Here is a 23,558-nt window from a genome sequence, read left to right on the forward strand (position 1 = left end):
GTATGCTCACTGCTGAGTATTCTGATTCAAGCATGTGAATCTATGAAAGATCCAATACTGGAGTAGAAAATAAGTTACTTACCTGTAACTGTAGGTCTCTAGTAGATCCACATAGATAGATTCACATGCGATCCCACCCTCCTCCCCATCGCCTGATTGACTAGACTTTGGGTCATTTTTAATTATACTAATAAGCTGTAAAAGTGAATTTCCTAACATTGACTTCAATGCAGATTGTATTCTACTGCTTTCTAGGTGACCGTGGGATCCCACTTCGACGACAGAGAATGATTCAAGCATGTGAATCAATGAAAGATATGTGATTTTTGCATGCTTTTATTGCATAAAATGCTATGGAATAAAACCCCACATTTCACAGCACCCTATGAAATATAGGAAGTATTTTACAGGCTTATGTGATATATGTGTTTCATCATCATAATTACAGCCTCCAAACAACTTTGCTGATCTTTGACATTGTCAAGACCACTAGGATTATAGAGTCATGGAGTAGTAAATTATGTGACAACAGGCAAAATATGCAGCACATTCTGTAGTAGAATTGTTTTTATGCAATTGAGGTAGAAACAATGTTATTGTTGAAATCTACAAACTATGCAGAAAACTTTGTGGAAAGTTCAGTAAATTGATAATTAGGTAATAAGTGTTGTATCAAAAGAATTGCATAATTCCATTGGCCTTGACCACTGGTGCCTAGTTACAGCAACAATCTAGTCATAAAATGTAAAGAACACCGACACATTCCAGTTTCGGTCAGTTCCCGTTTTTAGCTGCACCTTAAACAGAACAACTTGATCAATCTCTTCCGTCTACAGACAAAAAAATGTGAAGGCATTTTCCAAAATTCTACATTCTGTTCCAGAGAATCCTCATTAATAGCAATAAGCACTGCATTGTCTCACCCTTGCGTGGGAACCCGGAGCGCACTGCAAAATATATCTTACGCAGTGGCGGTCAGAGTTTACAAGGGAAGAGTATTTTTTGTTTTGCTAATAAATGTGGCACTGTTTAACATAGCTTAATGAAACTTTTCACCAAAAAAAGGTTATCCTCTTCAGCTCCTTCTTGGAAAGTTTTGGGGTGATCAGTCAAGTGGTGCCCCAGAAAAAGTACTACGGGGTCCCAAGACATTGATTTCCCATGTCAGTTCCCATAGGAAATTTCGGGATGCGAAACAGAAGAAATGGCTGAACAGAATTACATCAAATTTGGCAAAAAGTTAGAACTTTATTCAGAGAGCATGCATTTTGTTATTTGGTGTAAATCTGTTCAGCCACTTCCAAGAAATTTGTGTTTAAATAGGTTGTCAGGGTGGTAATAAAGGGGTTAAAAGGTAGTGATATCTGGACTGTTGGTGTCCAGATATATATGATTAGCCAGTTTAAAGTGAACTAGTCAATCCTGAATTGCTGGCCACAGCCTGAACATTATGTTGTGGCAGCCGTTACATGACTCAGGGACATAGTCCCTGCAAAAAAATATAAGGAGGGAGGGTGAGCAGATCCTGCTCCAAAGGACGCCATTACAACATGTTGTTGCAGCCATTATTGGATTCATGAGTATGAGGTCACTTAACTGGTGTCTGAGAAGGCAGTGGCTTCGGTATCAGGAGAGTTTATTCTCTCGGTTGCAGGTCTTCTGCTCTGGTCTTTCTTATGTAGATGGATGTGTCCCTCCAACCATAGTAGGTCATCACTTCAGCCCTCTGCAGATACAGTTCATTGTAGGTATTGATGCCTCCTTGTTGGACTTGGGTGCTCATCAGTGGCAATTTACAGTGCAGGGCCTTTTGCCCCATGAGAACAATTACTGAGCATAAAGTGTTGGAGTTGAGTTACATTTATCTTTCGTCAAAGGTGTTTCTTCTGTCCATTGCGGGCTGCGTGGTATTTGTCCTCAAAGACAATACTACCACAGTCATTATCTCAAAAATCAGGGCATAGTGGGTTCATGGACCCTGTGCTTGGAGGCCTTATGCTTGTGGTAGAGGACCCTGGCACAAGGGATTTTTCAAGTGGAAGATCATCTGGGAAGCACTCCGAAAGTGAGGCGAATGCCTTGAGTCGCCTGTCCCTGGAGGATCATGAATGGGATCTGTGCACAATTATGGCAGGGCAAACATGATCCTCTACCAGTTGGTCTGACTAACATTCACATTTCTAAACAGGAAATGTCTTTGTTTTGTGCATTGTTTTTTCCACTGCATGGCTCCCTAAAGGACGTCCTCCATTTGAACAGAGTGAAAGGATTATTTTATGCCTTTCCACCCCAGTCATCAAACTCTTGTCTGGATGAGTGGAGTTTGAGCGACGCCAGTTAGAAGTATTAAGCTTACTGCAGAGGCACGGATTCTTCCTCGGACAAGTTTGCAAGCGTAAATTATTTTATGGTTCGCTTCTCTAATGTTCTTCACTTTGCACTTTTCCTTGCTGTGCACATGCGGGATCCCGGAACTCTTTGAAAAAATAAATTAAAAAAACAATGTCAACGTCATGAACGTACTATCTCTCAACTGTGACCATGTTGTTACTGTACCTATTCTCGACTTTGAGGGCCTTGACATAGAACAGGAATGTTGTCTTTTTTTTCTACAATCCTTACATCTACCTCCTGGGTAGTCTGATGAGCGAGAGTTGGGCACCGAGGTAGATGGAAACACTTCTCTCCCCTCATGATGTTAAGAATCTGCTGCCTGAACTCTGTCCTCTAGGTAGTGTAGTCAGATCGGCTGCCTGTCCTTCAAGGTTCTAAACAAAAGCCAAAAAGGATTGGCCCAGTGCAGAAAGATTATGTTGCCAGAAGCCAGGAAAAATTAACTGATCTGCCTGTCACCTCTGGGAGATGATGGGACACCGGAGGAAGGATCAGGTACAGTGGTAATTACCTCCCATATTACATCACTCATGACATGTTCTGCGACATCATTTATAACATCACTACAACATCTGAAATGGCATCATTGACAACAGTACTGTGCATGTTGGGTGCGCAAGTTATAGTTACTTTAGGGCATAAGTGTAGGAAGCTGGTCTGGTGTGTGGTGTGTGGTGTTATCACCCTATACCAGAACCAGGTATCCCCTATTAGTGAGGCGTAGTCAGTGTCTAGGAAGCCAGGCTCTCTAGAAGTAGCCATGGATGAGCAGCCAAGGCTTATGTAGGAGACATGCAAAGGTCATGCAATACCACTTATAGTCACATAGAATCTTGCACATCGAATCCAAGGACCCACCCAAAAGGGAGACCCTATAAAGCCCAAAAAGGGTGATTGGTCACCTAGCAGGAGCTCTGGGCACCACTCGTGGGATGGTGATGGACAGGGGAGTGGTAACTTCCCTTTCCATTATCCAGTTTTGCTCCAGAGCACGGACCGGGGGTCCCTGGATTGGTGCAAACCGGTTTATGCAAGGAGGACAGCAAATGTGCCCTTCAAAGCATACCAGTGGCTTGGGGAGGATACCCCTCCCAAGCCATGTAACATCTGTTTCCAAAGGGTGTTGCCTTCTTCTGCCAAAGAAAATCCTTTGTTCTGCCTTCCCGGGCTCGAGCTGCTCAAGCAGCAGGAGGGCAGAAACCTGTCTGTAGGATGGCAGCAGCGCAGGCTGCCCGGGAAAATCCTGCAGACTGGTAGGTGCAAAGCTTGAGGTCCTCTAAGGAGACACCAGAGTGCATGGAATCATGCAACCAATACTGGCAACAGTATTGGGGTATGATTCCAACATGTTTGATACCAAACATGCCTAGGTTTGGAGTTACCATTATGTAGCTGGACATAGGTATTGACCTATGTCCAGTACATGGGTAAAATGGCTTCCCCGCACTCACAAAGTCCAGGAAAATAGAGCTGGAGTTCTTGGGGACACCTCTGCTCATGCAAGGGTACCCTCACACACAGGTATTTGCACCCTGCCCTCTGGGCTAGAAGGGCCTGCCAGAGGGGTGACTTACAGTGGCCTGGTGCAGTGACCTGTAGTAAAAGGGTGCATGCACCTTTTCACGCAAGCTGCAATGGCAGGCCTGCAGACACATTTTGCATGGGCTCCCATGGGTGGCATAATACATGCTGCAGCCGGTCGGGGAACCCCTAGTGCCCGAATGCCCCGGGTACCTAGGTACCATATACTAGGGACTTACATCCCTAGGCCAATTGTGGGGTGTACAAAGTCGGGGACAACCACATTTAGAGAGAGCACAGTCACTGGGGTCCTGGTTAGCAGGATCCCAGTGAGCACTGTCAAAACACCCCGACAGCAGGCAAAACTTGGGGGTAACCATGCCAAAAAGAGGGTGCTTTCCTACAACGAGTTATACTTACTTGAGATTATTGTGAATGGTGAATGTAAGTGGTTTTGTTCGTTTAAAATGTTATGTTTTAACAGACATGTTCTCGTAACTAGAACATCCCTATAATCTTTGTGTTTTTACAGTGACTATAAAAACATCCCTTTCACCGTTAGTTTTATTTCAGTGAATATATAAATATATATATATATTATTATATTATTATATATATATATATATATTGCAAAGTGATCAGGGACCCCGTACATGGGTGGTACAATTCAGTGCTTATGACTTTGATGAGGATTCCCACGTTTTGTTGTTGGTTTGACTTCACACTTTAACCTGATCCACACTACTCTGTCCCCCTTCAAACTCTCAAGATGGCGACCTTGGTAATTACCTTGAGCCACAGGACTGGTGAAATTCACATCCTCTTGGTCTGACTGCTGTTTACTATCTTCCATATTGACAAATGTATTTTCTGTACTTGTCCATTCCTTGTACTTCAGGCAGAATCTGCTCCCATATGTGCCAGCCCATACCTCTTCTTTATTTTCCACTCCTCTTTCCCTCAAGGGGCAAGTACAAAGGCAGCACCATAGGCAAGATCGGTCCTGCTATGTTGACTGAACAAGGTCAGAGTAGGTGGATAATCAGTTTTTCCTAGGTTTAACAACAGCAAACAAAGGCAAAGCAGTTTCTAATCCTACTATCTCACTTTGGGTTACTATGTGCATTAAGATGTGCTAGATCTTAGTTAGGAAAAGCCCTTCAGCTGCCATTCGTGCAGTCTCATTGCTCTCACTAGGGGCATCCCATTGGCTAATATTTTCCAGGCAGCCATGTTGTCTTCTTTACATGCCTTTGCTAGACATGACTGCCTGGCTGCTCAGGCATGGAGGGATGTATACTTGTTTATGTCTTGTCACATGGCTTCACTGGAAAAATAATCTATCAGAAAATAATATTTCTGGTGGACAGATATATTCCAGCTGATTCCTCGCTGCCCTCCCTTCTCCTCTTCTGAGTTAGTGCCATTTGAAATAAGATTTCAAGGCATAAAGTGATTGTTCTTGCTGTTCTGTTGTCTGCAGTAGTTAAGCTCTTTCAGTGGCTTTCGGTACTCCTTGGTTGGGTTCTGGAAAAAATTTAATGAGTTAACCCTGTGTGCAGGCTGTGGCCTACGTAGATCAATGTGATCTCTGGACAAGTAGAGTCATGAATGAAGTTAAGGTCCTAGAGACCTGTTGCTTGAGAAAAAGCTCTGGACACGTGTCAATGAGGGACACTTACAGAAGCTGCCATCAGAGCACCAATCTGCACCTTACAGGTCCCATATTCTCACATCCTTCTTGGCAGGCGAAGCCACAGCTGAAGCATCATAGTACCACCTAGCAGTGTTGGAAGACTGTTCATTCTAGCACCTGAGGATAGTCATATGTTGAGGGATTCTCCCAAAGATATAGTAATAGAGATAGTGTTTTCGAATGTGAGTAACTTTTCCTTATGATCACTAAAGAATGTGAACCTTCACCACACTCCTGTGTAATCAGCTCTGTCTGGTTTTACAGTGGAAAAGCCTTTCAAGTGTGAATTCTGTTGTCGCAGCTATAAGCAGAGGAGTTCACTGGAGGAGCACAAGGAGCGCTGCCGCCTATACCTACCGAGCGACAACATTGAGCACCATGGTAAGCCTACTTTGTTATAACTCTATAATAGTTCTGTGTGTTTCAGTTCAGTGCTGGTGGATGCTGCTGCCAGATTCTTGGTGCAATGACTCAGTATAAGAAAGTTAAAGCTGTACACTTTTGACCCAAACCATTGTTTTGAGTGTCCATTCAGGAGCACAATTGTTGATGTATACTCAGGGTTGGGTGAAGTTATAGAAGTGCCCATTTAAAATCAACCTGGTCCCCCCTGGCACTACGTTCTGGTAGGGCACTTCACTAGGCAAACCACCACACCTTTTCACTAAGCGTTTTTCAGCCATCCTTTTGGGTATGGAGAGGTCGGGCACAAAGGGTGTGCTGTGGGTTATGTAGGTGGGACTTCTGGATGCACAAAGTAAAGCGTAAATATAAAGCCTCCTCTCACTCCATACTCTGCGCCTGTTAACACCCGTTGTTTCAGTTTCCAGCTGCTGTCAGTGTGTGACCTGACCTCACATTCTACACTTTGTTGTCTTTGCCCCTTGTCTCTTTCTTCCCCTGTCCCCTATCCTGTCCAGACCCTTTGTGTGTCTCCCTTGGGGTGTTCTTGCTCAATCTCATTCTCTTTGTCTCCACGTGATATGAAGAGATCAAGTCAATTGTAAATCGTTGAAACATAACAAATCTGTAGACCTGTAGTTACAGATCAGCAGTTTTGTCCTCTCCAGAATGAGATCCTACAGAGATACACATGTCAGTTAGGACTCACTTAGCAGTACTAGAGAAGTAGCAGTGTTAGTTTTGAGCTGTCTGCAATAGAGCAGGTTTCGAAACAGTGTCTTTCCCACTGTTGACTACGCTCTAGATTGTACATCAAGGTACTGGTGCGAGATTGTGTTGTGCTCCAGTTTGCACCTCTTCAGATGTATCTCAGATGTACTCCAGCTGGGAGACCTGCAATAGCAGTCATGCTTCAGTTAAAATGAGCTCTGACCCCACCTGGTAATCGTTTGCTCATCTCAATAGGAGCTGAAGTGATGCAGAGCACAATCCATCTTGTAGTGTAAGATCCTTTGCTGAAATGCAGAAGAGTTATGATAATGCCCTTTAACACTGGACGTTGGCTTCCAGGGAAATTTAAAAGAACAACATAAATGAAACAAAGTAATCACCATCTTATTCAGCACTCAAAAACAGTCATTATGCAGTATTAAGGCCTTCATTAAAACAATGGCGGTAAATGCCGCCTACAGCCACGGCGACGGCCGCCAAAAGAGCATCGCCGTGGCTATCATCCATCCGCCATATTATGACCACAGCCAGATTTCCACCACAAGAAGGATTCATATCCGGCTGTGGCCATGCTGGCGGACGGTGTTAAGGTGGCGCTGTTACCACCATCAGCGCCACGCCACTAGACCGCCGACAGCCGTATTATGAAAAATAAATACGGCCTGGCGGTGTTCTGCTGGCGGGCACTGCTGGCGGTAGCAGCGCCCCATCCCATCTCCTGCCGGAAGACCCCCAGGATTCAAGTAAGTCGGGTTTCCGACAGGGCAGGGGTGTGTGTGGTGTTGTGTGTGTGTGGGTGTGTGTGTGCATGAATGTGTGCGTGTGTGTGCGTGCATGCATGCAAATGAATGTGTAGTGTTGCTTGCGTGCGTGTGTGTGCATGTGTGAGAATGCATGAATGAATGGAAATGTGAATGCGTGTTTGCGTGTAAGTTTGTATGTGTGTACGGATGTGTGCATGAATGAATGGATGCATTAACACCTCCCGCCGGGGTCATAATGACCCCCTAAATGCCTTATGTGCATCTAATGTAGCCATGGAAAAGACCATACTGGGTTGATCTGAAGAAAGCTAGCAATAATAGCCTTCTTGCCTTATGTGGCATTGAACTGACCAGTATGAAATCAGATACATTGGCTGGTACATATAAGTAGTCAATGCTTGTTGGCCAAATGCATGTGAGGACCTTGTGCATATTTCCTAATCATTACTGACAGTACAAGGCCAGATCATTATGAGGTTTGTTGGGTTTTGGTAACAAACAAATGAGATCCAGCAATGAAGCCTCATTTGACATGTTCAGCAGTTTGGGACCACATGCACCGAGTTTGATTTTCAGGTCCATCAGATCATTTCAGTGCTGGCCTTTATGTTAAATCTAATAGTTTCCTAATGCCTTCCTACTAAATCTAATAGTTTCCTAATGCCAAAAGGACCTTAAAGTATTACATTGGTAGGAGTTAAGGAAGTAACTGTCGGTGCTTTTTCCAGTATTCCTAAACTGGTGTCTGCAATGCAGAGATGAAGTGATGAATTAGAATGTTGGTGTGTGGTGTGGACTGGAAGCTAGGAGACAGGGACAAATGTAAGGAGAATCTAGGACTACCTAAAAGCTTAACATGATATAAAGAATTTACCTCCCACCTCAGTGTCTCCACACTCATGTATGAAGACCCTGTGCTACAACTTCAACAGTTTGGACTTCATACATACAACAAAACCGTTTTTGACTTCTGTGCAAGGGATATCTGATGAGAGGGAACAGGATTCACCATGCTTCATTATGACTTGCCTTGCATTTTGCCACTTTATGAAAAGGCACGATCACACACATCCATACCATTACTGTGTTCATTTTATGAAGTCAGGCTGCAGCAGCAGCACTATTTAGCTCCATAACCATAGCGGCTTCTCGAAGGTACTTGCCTTGGCCAGAGCTTTTATTTTTTAAACAAAGTAACTTTCTTTTATGTTTTTTACTGTTTTGCTGCTTTTAAAATTGTGTCATTACTTTTTTAGCTACTGTTTTGGAAGGGGAATTTGGAGAAAAACTACCAAATTGAAATCTTTGCACTATTTTGCAGGGGGATTTTGATAATTTGTTAAGGGAAGAGGTCAAAAGGGGAAATCTTCAAACATTTTTCAGCACCATTTTGTTGTCCCATGAGAGCGAGCGGTTAGCGTTCTAGCTCTCCTTCTTACAGGCATGCGTCTCCCAGCTTGCTTATTTAAGCGCAGTCATGGCGTGGGTGGACCAGCTTCTCTAAGGTACTCGCCTTGGCCTGAGCATTTATTTTTAGACAAAGTGACTTTCTTTTATGTTTTTTACTGTCTTGCTGCTTTTAAAACTGTCATTACTTTTTAAGCTACTGTTTGAGAGGGGGAATTTGGAGGGAAAACTACCAAATTGAAATCTGTGCACTATTTTGCATGCGGATTTTAGCAATTTGTTAATGGAAGAGGTCGAAAGGGGAATTTTTCAACCTTTTTCAGTGCCATTTTATTGTCCCATTAAAACAAGCGGTTAGTGCTCTAGCTCTCTTTCTTACCTGCCTCCGAGTCCTAGCTCACCTATTTAAGCGTGGCCGTGGCACTGACTCACAGTGGACGTGCTCAGTGGGTGCACCGCAGGGGCGTCGAAGGTACACCTAAGGCAAGCTTGTCTGCACCCATCCGTGGATGCTGCCTCTCAGTCCTCAGGTAATCTCACATACTCTGCCTCTGCTTTACTTGCCTCATGTCCTGTTTCAGCTAAAGCCTATGTCTCATCTCTCAATCTTGCATCTGGAAACAGACACTCTGCACACTGCCCTTTTCAAATTCTAGACCCACTTGCTAAATATTTTTTTCTTGAGCCTTCGCACATGCACGTGGATGATTAAACCAATCCCCCACCCAGCCTTACTGAGAGCAAAAACAAAACTAACTCATTTAGATTTTTTAGCCTAAATTGTCGGTCATTGGTCAAAAATCATCTGGATATCTTTGACCTCTTGTCTGAGCACCACCCTGCTGCGCTTCTTCTTACAGAAACGTGGCTGAACGACTCCTTGGTACCAGATATTATATCCACCCTCACTAACGAATTTTACATGGGGAAAGCCTAGACATAGAGGCTGGAGGCATTGCAATTATTTTTAAACAGGAATTTGCATGTAAAATTGAAAAGCTTAATATTCCGGATTGTGAAGCTTGACTTTTTGCATTCACACTATCAGGGAAGTTTACTCCGTCTGGAGCTTTAATTTATCTGCCACCAGGGAATTTTAGCAAGTAGCGTGGTTCCATTGTTGGATCTATTTGTCCTGCAACTCTCAAATATGCTAATTGTACCACTTTGGGAGATTTTAACATTCATTTTGAGGATAAATCTTGCAATATCACCACTTCCATGATCGATGATTTGAATGCATTGAACATTCAGCTCCATCCACAACTCTCCTACCCATAAAGCCGGTCATCTCCTTGACTCTGTATTTACAAATTTACTGAACCTTCAGTCTGAGGTTCCCTTACCTATAGTAGGGACCGATCACTATGCAGTCAATCAATCAATCAATCAATCAAGAAATTTGTATAGCGCGCTACTCACCCGGAGGGTCTCAAGGCGCTGGGGGATGGGGGACCGCTACTGCTCGAACAGCCAGGTCTTGAGTTGCTTCCTGAAGGAGAGGTGGTCTTGGGTCAGACGGAGGTGGATGGGGAGGGAGTTCCAAGTCTTGGCTGCCAGGTAGGAGAAGGATCTTCCTCCCATGGTGGCTTTTCTAATGCGTGGCACGGCGGCGAGGGCGTGGCTGGTCGATCGTAGCTGGCGGGTGGGAGTGTAGAAGGTCAGGCGGTTGTTGAGGTACCTGGGGCCCAGGTCGTGGAGGGCCTTGTGTGCGTGGGTGAGGAGGCGGAACGTGATTCTCTTGCTGACGGGGAGCCAGTGCAAGTCTCTCAGGTGTCCGGAGATGTGGCTGTGTCGGGGGATGTCAAGGATGAGGCGTGCGGAGGCGTTCTGGATGCGTTGGAGTCTTATCTGTAGTTTGGCCGTGGTTCCGGTGTAGAGGGTGTTACCGTAGTCCAGTCGGCTGGTGACGAGTGCCTGGGTGACCGTCTTCCTGGTTTCGGTGGGGATCCATCGGAAGATCTTTCGGAGCATGCGTAGGATGTTGAAGCATGATGATGAGACGGCGTTGACTTGTCTGGTCATCGAGAGGGAGGAGTCCAGGATGAAGCCCAGGTTGCGTGCGTGGTCCGTTGGTTTGGGTGCGCTGCCCAGGGCAGGGGGCCACCAGGAGTCGTCCCAGGCAGAGGGTGATGATCCAAGGATGAGGACTTCCGTCTTGTCTGAGTTCAGTTTCAGGCGGCTGTTCATCATCCAGTCGGCTACGTCTTTCATCCCTTCGTGCAGGTTGGTTCTGGCGGTGGCTGGGTCGTTGGTGAGGGAGAGGATCAGCTGGGTGTCGTCGGCGTAGGAGATGATGTTGAGGTTGTGATGGCGTGCGATGGCTGCGAGGGGGCTCATGTAGACGTTGAAGAGGGTGGGGCTGAGTGATGATCCTTGTGGTACGCCGCAGATGACTTCGGTGGCCTCGGATCTGAACGGGGGGAGGCGGACTCTCTGGGTTCTTCCGGCGAGGAACGAGATGATCCACTCTAGTGCCTTCTCTTGGATTCCGATGTTGCTGAGGCGCTGCACTAGGGTGCGGTAGCAGACAGTGTCGAACGCTGCGGAGAGGTCCAGGAGGATGAGGGCCGCTGTTTCCCCGTTGTCGAGCAGGGCTCGGATGTCGTCAGTGGCTGCAATGAGGGCGGTCTCGGTGCTGTGGTTGGCTCGGAAGCCAGACTGCGAGTGGTCGAGGGATCCATTAGTCTTGAGGAAGGCGGCTAGCTGTCTGTTGACGGTCTTCTCAATGACTTTGGCAGGAAACGGGAGGAGCGAGATGGGGCGGTAGTTCTTGAGGTCGGTAGGGTCTGCTGATGGTTTCTTCAGGAGGGCGCTGAGTTCGGCATGCTTCCAGCTCTCCGGGAAGGTAGCGGTGTTGAAGGAGCAATTGATGATGTCCCGGAGATGGGGTGCGATGACGGAGTCGGCCTTGTTGAAGACGTGGTGGGGGCATGGGTCGGTTGGTGATCCGGAATGGATGGTGTTCATCGTGTGGATGGTGTCTTCGGTGCTGACTGGGGTCCAGGCGCGGAGGGTGGTGTTGGGGGGCGTCGATGTGGTGGTTGGGTGCGTGGTCTGTGCGCCGAAGCTGTTGTGTATGTCGGCGATCTTGCGGTGAAAGAACGAGGCGAGTGAGTCGCAGAGGTCTTGTGAGGGGGTGATGTCGTTGTTTCCGGCGCTGGGGTTGGAGAGCTCTTTGATGATGCTGAAGAGTTCCTTGCTGTTGTGTGCGTTGTTGTCTAGTCGTTCTTTGAATGCTGTCTTCTTGGTGGTGTGGATCAGCTGGTGGTGTTTGCGGGAGGCGTGCTTGAGGGCGGTCATGTTGTCTGTAGTCGGGTTTTTTCGCCAGGCTTTTTCGAGGGTGCGACAGTTCTTCTTGGAGTTCTTGAGGTCGTTGTTGAACCAGGAGGCTTTCTTGCTGTTGGGCCTGATGGGATGGGTTTTCAGAGGTGCGAGGTTGTCAGCGCAGTTGGTGATCCACTGTGTGAGGTTGTTGGCTGCTTGGTTGGGGTCCGCTGAGCTGGTGGGAGGGTTCTGGCTCAGTGATGTGGAGAGCTGGTCGGTGGTGATCTTGTTCCAGCTTCTGCGGGGAGCCTGTTGTGGGTGGTGGTGAGTTGTGGTTCTTCTAAAGCTGAAGTGGACGCAGCTGTGGTCTGTCCAGTGGAGTCCGGTGGAGTGGCTGAAGGAGATGTACTTGCTGGAGGAGAAGACTGGGTCAAGCGTGTGTCCGGCGTAGTGGGTGGGGGTGTTCACCAGTTGCTTGAGTCCGAGGTTGGCGAGGTTGTCCAGCAGGGTGGTGGTGTTGTTGTCGTTGTTGTTCTCCAGGTGGAAGTTGAGGTCCCCTAGGAGGATGTAGTCAGCGGAGGAGAGGGCGTGAGGGCTGATGAAGTCTGCGATGTCTTCGCTGAATTGTGTGCGGGGTCCTGGAGGTCTGTAGATGAGGGTGGTCTTGGGGTCGGTGTGAATCTGGAAGTGGAGATGTTCGGCAGCTGTGAGGGTGTCGTCGGAGTTGGTCGTGATGCGGATGGTGTTCTTGTGGACGATGGCAATGCCTCCTCCTGTCTGGTTGACGCGGTCCCTCTGGGTGATCTTGTATCCGTCCGGGATGGCGATGGCGATGTCGAACGCTGAGGAGGCGTTCATCCAGGTTTCTGTGAGGAAGGCGACATCTGGAGATGTGGTGTCGAGCAGGTTCCAGAGTTCCACGGCGTGTCTGTGGATGGAGCGGGTGTTGAGCAGGATGCACTTCAGGTGGTTGCTGCTGGTGCTTGGCTTGGCGGGTGCGGTGCGGTGCGGGTCTGGATGCAGGAGAACTTGCATGATTGGCAGGCGAAGGGTCCGTGGGTGCGTCTTGGGTCGGCACGGCAGCACCCGGGGATCCGGCTGGTGTTGAGTGCGAGGAGGGTGCCGGCGTCGTAGGTCCGGCGGGTAGGCTGGCTGCGGCGGGGGCCTGGGGGTCTGGCGCTGGGCGCAGTCCAGGCGCGGACGGGCGCAGACGGGCTTGCCTTTGGTGAGGGGAAGAGGGAGGGAGGAGCAGCTGGGAGGTGGGAGCGGGGCGGCCAATGAGGTGCAAGGGGGCGGAGCTACCGGGACGCAGCGGCGGGAAGAACGGGCGGCGAGGGCAAGACGAGGGAAGCTGAGAAAAGGGAGCACAGTCAAGGCAAGGCAACAGGTAAGGGAGAGCAATCAGGGCAACAATACAGTAATAATACCAGGGACGCAGGCACTCGGGGCACAGGATCGGCGGACACTGGCGCTCGGTCACAGGAGGCAGGCACAGGCAGTCAGGGCACGGCAGCGAGAGCGGTCACACTGGGGGCTGCGTGGCGGTGAGGGGAGCGACCTGCCTGGGAACCAGTGTCAGAAGTCCCTTTTTCATTTGTGTTAGATAAAAAAGCCCATGGTTTATTGAGAATTTGTCAGCTTCCTTTAGTAGAAATTGGGCTAAACTGAGTGCTTCTCATGGAATACAGCTTTAGAGGACAACCTTCATCAATTGTGCAATTCTGTTGAGATAGACACACCTTTAATTGGCCTTTGGCTTAAATCAACACTGGATGCTTAAATTCCCATCTCTTCCAAAAAGCATCGCAGAGTCCTTCCCCCAGCCTCATGGTACCTCCTTGTAGGAAAAAAAATAATCCTGTAAACATCTTGAGAGGGTGTGGCGTAAAACGTACAATAAGAAAAATAATGGAATTTACAAATCAGCTTTGAAATCCTATCAAATCTTTGTTCTATACTAGCAAAATAGGTGCAACACAAAATTGCCCTAAAACTCTTTTTCAGGTAGTGAAAACCCTATCGGACACTACCGGTATTGTACCGGTTACTCCTCTTTCTCAGTCCCAATGTGAGGATTTAGCAGCTTTAATCCTAAAAACAAATTGGGAGATATTCATGCGGCTTTTCTGAAGATTAAGGGAAGCACGTAGCCTTCCTTCCACTATTAAAGAAATCAGTGGTCTAGAGAAGTTTTAGCCTCTGGATTTGTCTTCTTTCAAGCCTATTCTGTCTTCTGTCAGATCAAGATCCCCTCTGGACAAGTGTCCTCCGGCAGTCTTGAACAAACTTTCGAACCGTGTCTTGGAGAGGATCATTCATTTACTGAATTTATCTGTGCTGTAAGGCATTGCCCCTAAAACTTGAAAGACGGCTCTAGTTACTCCTCTATTGAAAAAAAACTAATTTGGACCGTCTCAACTGGTCCAGTTATAGACCTGTCTCCTTGCTACTTACCTTCTCTAAGGTGTTAGAGAAACAAGTGAATCAACAACTTACTGAATTCACAGAACGGAATAGTCTTTTTTCATCCCTCACAATCTGGGTTCTGTGCAAGTCCCAGCACTGAATCTGCCCTTCTTGGTGTCACAGACTTTTTGCGATACCAATTGGATAATGGCAGAGCTAGTGCACTGATTCTTTTAGATCTCAGTGCAGTATTTGATACGGTTAATTATAGCACCCTCTTGCAAATACTTGAAGGAATGGGAATACAGGAGACAGCCCTAACCTGATTAAGATCTTTTTTGCATGATCACGCTTTTCAGGTTCATACCAATCAGCACCAATCAAAATCTTTCCTGGTCGGCTTAGGTGTGCCCCAGGGGTCAACTCTGAGTCTACTGCTTTTCAGTTTGTATGTCAGTCCTTTGGTAGATACAGTTGAGAACTGTGGACTGACACTTTTTTTCTATGCAGAACACAAATTGTCATATCATTGTCAGCCAAGGACAATCACAATGTGCCTTAATCAAGTGTCAGGAGGGATGGGTCTTAATTCCCTAAAACTAAATGGGGATAAATCAAAGGTCTTTTTGGTGGGAGAGCCTTCTATTCCTTGGGACTCAGCTGTGGCCTTCAACTATGGGCAGTTGTCCTAGTTCAGTGCTGATCGTAAAACATTTAGGAATGTGGATCGACAATAAATTTTCTATGAGCCACCAAATAATTTGGTTGCTGACACTTGTGTTAGCATTCTGAAATGGCTTAGAAAGATTTTATATTGTCTCCCCATTGCTGCTCAGCGATGGTGATTTCCAGACTGGACTACGGCAATGAGTTGTATCTGGGGGCAGGAAAAACTCTCTTAAAACGTCTCCAGATTGTTCAGAATGCTGGTGCCCGGCTTTTGCTTCTCCCTCCAAAATTGACCTCTACATCCACTATGCTTCGAAAGCTTTATTGGTTACCCGTTGAGCGTCAGGTACATTTTAAGTCTCTGTTATATGCACCAATCTCTGGCAAACTCAGGACCTTCCTATTTTAGAGCATTGGTTTCCCCGTACACTCCCACTTGCTCATTGCGTTAGAGTGATAACAAGTTGGCTGTAATTCCCAAAATTAGGAAATCTCACCAAGGAGGCTGTGCCTTCTTCTTTCTTGGTCTGAGACTTTGGAATGCGCTCCCTCCCAGATTAAGGGTGTGCCAGTCACACTCTGTGTTTTACAAATCTTAAAAATCATGGCAGTTTCGGTGTTCAGAACCCCCTTAACTAAGATTCCCCTTGAAGACTGGCCGGTTCGTAATCTTTCATTAGATGAGTCTAGCGTTGGGAAACCTTTCGTAGGTAGGCATGCATCTTACAAATCACTCATAATAATAATAAAGTCGGGGTTCCACTGTATACATTTTGCAAACGCTTTTACATAGTGATTGAATAGACTATTTGTTATCCACTGCATACAGTTTGCAAATACTATTGTATAGTGACTGGATAGACTACTGTTGGGTTAGATAGTAGGGACCACATGTACGACCGTCAGATTTTGCGACTCACAAATTGCGATTTTTACTGACTTGCAAATTGTGAGTCGCCAAATCTTATGAACGCACAAAACTGAGGCCGAAAATGCAACTCGTTAACGAGTCACATCGCAAATACAGAAATCGCTATTAGCGAGTCATTATCCGGTCGCAAATTGCGATTGAGGTTGCAATTTGCGATCGCAAGTTTTGAAAAATGCCTTTTCACTTCCTGATACAGGTGAAGGACCGCAAAGACAGGAAGTGGTGACCCTGTCCTGTGGTGGTGGCAGTGGGTAGTCCTGCAGCGCACACCACCTGAGCATCCAATGTCCAAATCAACCTTTCTAATGGCCAGCTGAGTGTCTGAGAAGGCAGCAGGGGAGAGATGCAGGAAATTGAAGTTCTCTGAGAGGGAACTGGAAATACTCACAGAGGAATGTTGTAACAGCCACGACCAGCTATTCGGCCGTGCCTCCGTGACTGTCTCTGAGTCAGAGATATGGAGGGACATGCAGCAGTGCCCTGGAAGTGGCCGACTGTTCCATTGAGGAAATCAAGAAGCATTGGTATGACCTGCGCTCTTGGGGCAAAGAGGGGGTCCCAGCACACCTGCAAGACTCTCAAGGAACTGGAGGTGGTACTCCAAATGTGTCCCCACCCTCAACAGTGGAGGCTCTGACTGAGATAACCCTTGAGCTTGAGGCAGTGGCTAGATTTGGACCCCTTCACCGCCAGGTAAGTGCAATACTAGTACTGTGCCAACATTCATGCCCGTAAACCTGGTGTTTACATGCATGTGACACACCCTTACCCAGATATATCTGGATGGTCCATGCAGATGATCAAAAAGTCACACCTCGTGCCTTATGGGAAATGTAGTCATATACATAACCAGTGCAATTACTGTCAGACATTATCTGAATAATGTTGTATAACCAATGAGATAGAGTTTCACACATAAATGTTATTCATCTCCCCAATCGCCACATAGATACACCTGTTGAAGTACAGGAATGGGCTGCCAGATGGAGGAAGGGCAGAGTGAAGTGCCTGTGAGTCTCCTGAGTACATCTCATGGCCAGACCAGTGCTGCATCCAGCTCCCCACAGCCAGCTGCAGTCGAGGTGCAGGATTTCAAAAAGCCAGCCACTCCTAGACCCAATCCAGTCACCAGGATGCGGCAGCAGTGCACCACTCAACAGGCACAGGCCAGCAGGCAAGGCAGGCATCTTGGTTCCAGGCAGCATCCAACGACCAGGCGGTGTATGGCGGGTTGGAGAAGGCAATACTGCAGGTTGAGCGCCTGCAGCAGAAACAGATACAGTTAACCAAAAACACACACCGGGATTTAACACCTTGACCCAGCAGTTGGCTGACAACCATGCCCGCCTGGACTCTAAAATGGATGCCCTTACAGGTGCCATTGGCCAACTGTGCACAGAGCTGGCTGAGGACAGGAGCCTGCAAAGGCCCAAGGTGAAAAGCTGAGGCATCAGGTTGGAGGCAGGGGCGTAACAAAAAACCCCACAGCCCCTGCAGGGCAGGCCGGGGGGTGAGCTCCAGGTGCCCCCTCAGCACAGTACTCAGGCCTGAGAGCTCCTGAATAAGTCTGGAGGGGGGCCTTCATGCACTTCACGGGGGGCCCTCAAGTTTTGTTACGCCACTGGTTGGAGGCCATGACAAGGGTCATAGGGAGGCTTTCACAGGCAACTACAATGCTTTCCAAGCGTACCATGGCTCTACAGGTCGAGATGGGCCATTACAGTGATGATGTGTCACAGGGCCTGGCACAGATCACAGCAGCCATGAAGGCAATTCAGACAGCCAACATTCCCAGTGGGGTTGGTGGTGAGGCACTGGACAGTGAGGTATCAAGCATCTGGAGTGTGTCAGCCTCAGATGCCCATGTACTGCGAAGGATCAGCAGCCGCCAACCTGCACCTACAAATGGCAACACCTCCCATGCAGGAAGCATCTCTAAAAAAATTAGTGCACAGTGACAGTCTGGCATTGTGTCTTGTTCTGTAATTTTCCTGTTTGTAGTGATGTAACCGCACACCATGTATAACCAAAGGAGTTATGCTTTGTCTAATGGTCAGGTTGTCTATCAATGTGTTTGTGAACCCAGCCAGTAAAGGGAGCATATTTGTAGGATTCAAATACTTGTTGTGTCATTTTGTGTGAGCATTTTGTTAATGGAGGTGTCTTACCGTGCAAAGTAATGTCTGGCTATGTGGTCACTGCGCCTTCTCCTCTCGGCTGTTTTGGTTTCCTCGATTGGCTGCTGGGAAGGTGGACCAGGGTCATCATCCTCCGAGTCTGATCTGGTCACCTCTATTGGTAAGCCTCTCCTGCAGGCAATTATTAATATTATGCATGTTTTATAAAGTGCGTAGCTACCAAAATAGGTTTCCCAGCACTGGCAAGAATTACAGGTAACAGCACTCCAAGCAACTCAAGGAACAATAATTTATAAACCAGATGGTAGGATACGCCAGGTTTTTAACAATTTCTGGAACGACAGGAGAGAATCACATTCTCTTATAGTTCGAGGAAGATCATTCCAGAGTTTAGACCCCACGTAAAAGAAGGCATGGCCTCCTTGGCGAGATCTCCTTGTTCTAGTGTAGGAAAGTCCTTTTTTTTTGCCTGATCATCCCCACTCTTTCTGGATAGGTACTGGTGGTTACTGACTCTTGGCTGTGCCCTGGGTACTGCTTACCAGTCCCAGGGCCAGTGCTCTGTGTAAAATGGATATGCAAATTAGGCTAATTATAATTGGCTAAGTTAACCTACCTATAAGTCCCTAGTATATGGTAGGGCATGTAGGTTTAGGGACCACAGCATAGGTGGTGCACACCTAGGTGCATTGCTGAGGTGCCCAGTGTCATTTTAAAAGCAAGCCTGCCTTGCTGGCTGCTTTTAAATTAAAGTTATATGCAAATTCGACTTTGGAATTAAAGGTACTTCCAAAGTCTTAAACTACCTTATTTTTACATATAAGTCACCCCTAAGGTGTGCCCTATGTGCCCCTAGGGCTGGGTGCCATGTAACTATAAGCAGGGACTTTATAAAAATAGATTTATAAGCCCTGGTGAGGTAAAAACAGCCAAATTCGTTTTTCCCTCATTGAAGTAAATGGCCTTCATAGGCTAGAATGGGCAGACTTTATTTTAAATTTTAAAGTCTCCTTAAATGTTACATACCAAGAATTTGGTATCAAATTGATTGTTATAATAAATCCCACAACTTCCAGTTGTTGGATTTAATATAACTAGTGCAGGTAAAAAGTTTAGACTTTACCTAAAAAGTTGCCAATTTCAGCTCTGCATTGTTTTTGCTGCTGTGCTCTGATTGGCCAGCCTGCAGCAGCTTCTGCCAGGCTACTTTAATGAGGTGTGAAGTGGCCTGGCTTCACACAAAGGAATGTGCTTGGGGGAGAGAATCTCCCCTCAGCAGATGGTGAGGCAGGAAGGGGGAGGGCTGCCAAACTGGTCTTCAAAGGCAGAGAAGGACATCTGGAGCACCCAGCAACACCCCCACATCCTGCAACCCCAGACAGCTAGGTGCCCCCTTGATTAGATTAGGAGAGGGCAGGAGAGGGGTGTGTTTATGATTTTTAGCCACACCAGTGGGTGGGCTCAGCCAGATCTCTCCTCCAAAAATCAGATTCATCCATTTTGGATTTTTAGAGACTGTTGCCTTCTGGGATGGATTTTTGCCACACTTCCCAGGAAGTGGTCATCACAGGGGGACGACCCTGTCCCTGATTGGAGAACCAGGGCCCCCCTGCTTTTCACCCAGGAGCAAGGATAAAACTGGCAGACCTGCACCCACGCCACAGATCCCCACCAAATTTCAAGAAGAAGGAACTACAAGGAGAAGAAGGACTGCCCTGCTGGACCCCTGGCCTGCACCTGGACCCTGCACTCAGAAAGACTGCACCAGCTGCACACTTGGGCTTCACCACAAGAAGGACTTTGCCTGGCTTCCACTGGTTCAAGGAGGGACTCCCTGTTTGCTACAGGTGAAAAATTGCTATCCAGTGTCCCCTGCACCAACTCCTGAAAAAGTGACCAGCTGACCACTGTCCAGTGGCCAAAAAGGAGTTTGCGCCAGGTGTATTCTGGGAGTTGAAGTCCGCACTTCCCAAGGACCATCACAGAACTTCTGGACCCTTGGGGTGAGCTGTGGACCCCAAAAGAACCTTAAAAGAACATCTGGGTGAAGCCCCAGAAGTTTGGAAAAGATTGGAGAATTTTTGAAAAAAAGCTCCATAAAGTGACCGACCCGACGTGGAAATTCTAGCCGGCTTGCCTCAACCGCGACCCGGCCTGACTTCGTGGTTCGTCCCGGTAAAGAAAAACATCCAAAAAAGAGACTAAGTCCGAACGTAAAAAGTTGACCGGGACCTTCCAGCCATCGTATCCGAGAAGGGCTCCACGGACGTCGGATCAAGATCCAGGTTTACCCCGGTCGAAGGATTTTCATCTCGAAAAAACGACTAAGTCCGAAGGTAAAAATCACCACCGAGGAAACCGACTTCGCGTATCCGGACAAGGGCTCCAGGAGGTCGGATCCAACTGGCAGGTTCGTCCCGGGGAAGAAAAACATCAAAAAAGAGACTAAGGCCCTCATTCTAACCCCGGCGGTCGGCGGAGAGGCGGCGGTCGGACCGCGAACAGACCGGCGGTCCAAAAAATGGCATTCTGACCGCGGCGGTCACCGCCGCGATCGACCGCCACTTTCCCACTCCGACCGCCACGGCGGTCATGACCGACGGGCTGGAGTTTGCGCACTCCGGCCCGGCGGTCGACCCAAGACCACCAACCGCATCATGACCCTGCTTACTGCCGCGGTTTTTGGCGGTCGGGAACCACCATGCGCACCATGGCGGTAGGCACTATCGGGGCCAGGGAATTCCATCCCTGGCACTGATAGGGGTCTCCCCCACCCCCCACTACCCCCCACGAGTCCCCCCCCCACACCCTCCACCCCCTGCCACCCCCCAGAGATGTTACAAACCCCCTGCCCCCCCCCACCCCGACATGCACATACACGCACCCCGACATGCACGCACCCCCAACATGCACATATGCACACCCCCTACACACACACATACACAACGGGGGCACATACCCGCACACATACATGCCAACATGCGCACCCGCCGAACTACACACATTGCCCATAGGCACAGCAGCACCCCCCGCCCGCATGCACGCACTCACACACCCCCTCTACACACCCCCATGCACGCACACATCACACAACACCCCCCCCCACCGACGATCAACTTACCTTGCGTTGGTCCTCCGGGAGGCGACGGGAGCCATAGGGACGTGACCGCCAACAGAAGACCGCCAACAGAAGACCGCCACACAGAAATGTGGGTCGTAATTCTGTGGGCGGTGTTCTGCTGGCGTGGCGGTGGAGGTTGACCAGTCTCCACTTTCCCGCCGACCGCCAGTGTGGCTGCTGGCGGTTTTCCGGCGGAACGCTCCCAGCGGTCGGAATACGCGCCACGGCATACCGCCGCGGTCGGCGGTCTTTACCGCGGCGGTAACTCGGCGGTCTTGCGAAAAGACCGCCAAGGTCAGAATCACCCCCTAAGTCAGAAGGTAACTTTTTAACCGAGGCCTCCCGCGACTTGTAGCCGAGCAGGGCTCCATCGCGGTCGGCCTGAAAGTTTGACTTTGCCCCGGTCCTGGTGCAACCAGATGACCCGATTGGCGCTTTTTGTTTCTAAGTGCTAGAAAATAATAATACTTTAAAAATTCATATCTCCGGTTCCCCTGAACCGATTTTAATCGTTTTTGTGTCATTTTAAAGATAAAAATATAAGCTATTTTTATAAATTGGTTTTGGATTTTTAAACTGTTTCCTGTGTTTTATTTAATTACTGTTTTGTGATATTTGAATGCTTTACACTTTGTCTCCTAAGTTAAGCCTTGACGCTCGATGCCAAGCTACCAAGGGTAGAGCTGGGATTAATTTACTAAGACCTAACTGTACTTATGTGGAGGTTTGTGGCTTGTTGCTAGGTGTAGGTACCTACCTGCCCTACCAATAACCCATTTTCCAACATCTAGGGATTGCAGCTAGCTTCTAATGACTATGCGGATGACATGGATGACATGTTGTGGAGTATGCCACAGGGTGTCACAATCTTGCTCGCAGTCTCAGGTGCATACTACAAGGCTCTTCCACTCTTGTGAAGGCTCCTGAAGTGCGATGTGAGGAGGCCAAATGTGTGCTCAATCACCGACCTGTGGAGCTACGTTTCGTGTTGTAGCGCCTTTCATGTGGGTTGTTGGGTTACAGGTACGATGTGAGGATCCATCGCTTTAGGGCATACGCACTGTCACCTGGTAAATCAAGTATAAATGTGAGACAACGTACAGAGAGTAATGAATGTGAAAATACATTTAAAGTTTGACATTACATTTCAGTACCTGGTAGGTAACCTTCACCAAAATCCATTTTTTTCTATTCGCTGGTATATGCCACTGTGCCTGAACATGTAGGAGTCATGGTTGCTCCCTGGATATATGTCCACAGTGTCTGTGATAATATTGTGTGCATTGCACTAAAGTTGGATGTTCAGGGAATGGGTGTTTCTGCGGTTCCTGAATATGTATACCAGACGGGATGGGGGACATGTGGTCAAATGGGTCCCGCCTATGCACCGGATGACCTGTGGGAATCTGGTTATGCGATAGAACTGCATTTTAAAATTTTGCATTCCTACATCTTTCCTGGGCAGGTGTATGTGTTGGTGTATGTAGAGAAACATGGTGTCTAGGAAATTGTGGGGAAAAACGCAAAATCGATCTCTGCGACACCCCTAGCTACCACTGGCCAATTGGTAGAGGGAGCACAACACCCAGACATGGGTGAGTAATGCATTGCTACGCTGCACACTGCTTTCAAGGTGCGGCTTTAAGGTGGCAATTAGCTCCAAGATCACATTGCTACTCAGCCTGTATTGCTCACTTACCTCTTCCTCTGTCTTCTCAAACATGGTCAGTCTGACTTGGAATATCCTCTCCTGTCTCTGCCTCCTCTGCAGAGCAGCCAGTATGTGCATCCTCCTCACTATCATGTACAGGGCAGCCATTGTGGGAGTCCCTGATGCATTCTGGGTCTGTTTTTATAGCTTTGCCGTGTTACCCCCTGTTTGGAATTGGTGTTAAATTGCATGTGCAAACAGGTCATTTAGGGCCATATGTACGAACACATTTTCCCATTGACACAGAATGGGAAAAACCCTTTGGTACATCTGGCCCTTTGTGACTACTTGCAATTTGCAACTCACTTGTATATGCCGTTTGTGACTCGCAATTAGGGAGTCCCTAAGTGCGAATCACAAAATCCAGTTGATATTTTTTTGCGAGTCTCAAATCAGTTG

At 47.7% G+C, this 23,558-nt stretch overlaps 1 protein-coding gene across 1 annotated transcript in view; it reads left to right on the forward strand.

Annotated features, from left to right (window-relative positions):
- IKZF3 (IKAROS family zinc finger 3) overlaps positions 1–23,558 on the forward strand; it is a 449,605-nt gene that overhangs the window by 257,365 nt on the left and 168,682 nt on the right. Inside the window, exon 6 of the mRNA XM_069237426.1 lies at positions 5,876–5,992. Coding sequence (XP_069093527.1) covers positions 5,876–5,992 — 117 coding nt within the window. The remainder of the gene's footprint in view (positions 1–5,875; positions 5,993–23,558) is intronic.

The sequence above is a fragment of the Pleurodeles waltl genome, chromosome 6, assembly GCF_031143425.1.
Source record: "Pleurodeles waltl isolate 20211129_DDA chromosome 6, aPleWal1.hap1.20221129, whole genome shotgun sequence".
In the NCBI taxonomy this organism is placed as follows: Eukaryota; Metazoa; Chordata; class Amphibia; order Caudata; family Salamandridae; genus Pleurodeles; species Pleurodeles waltl.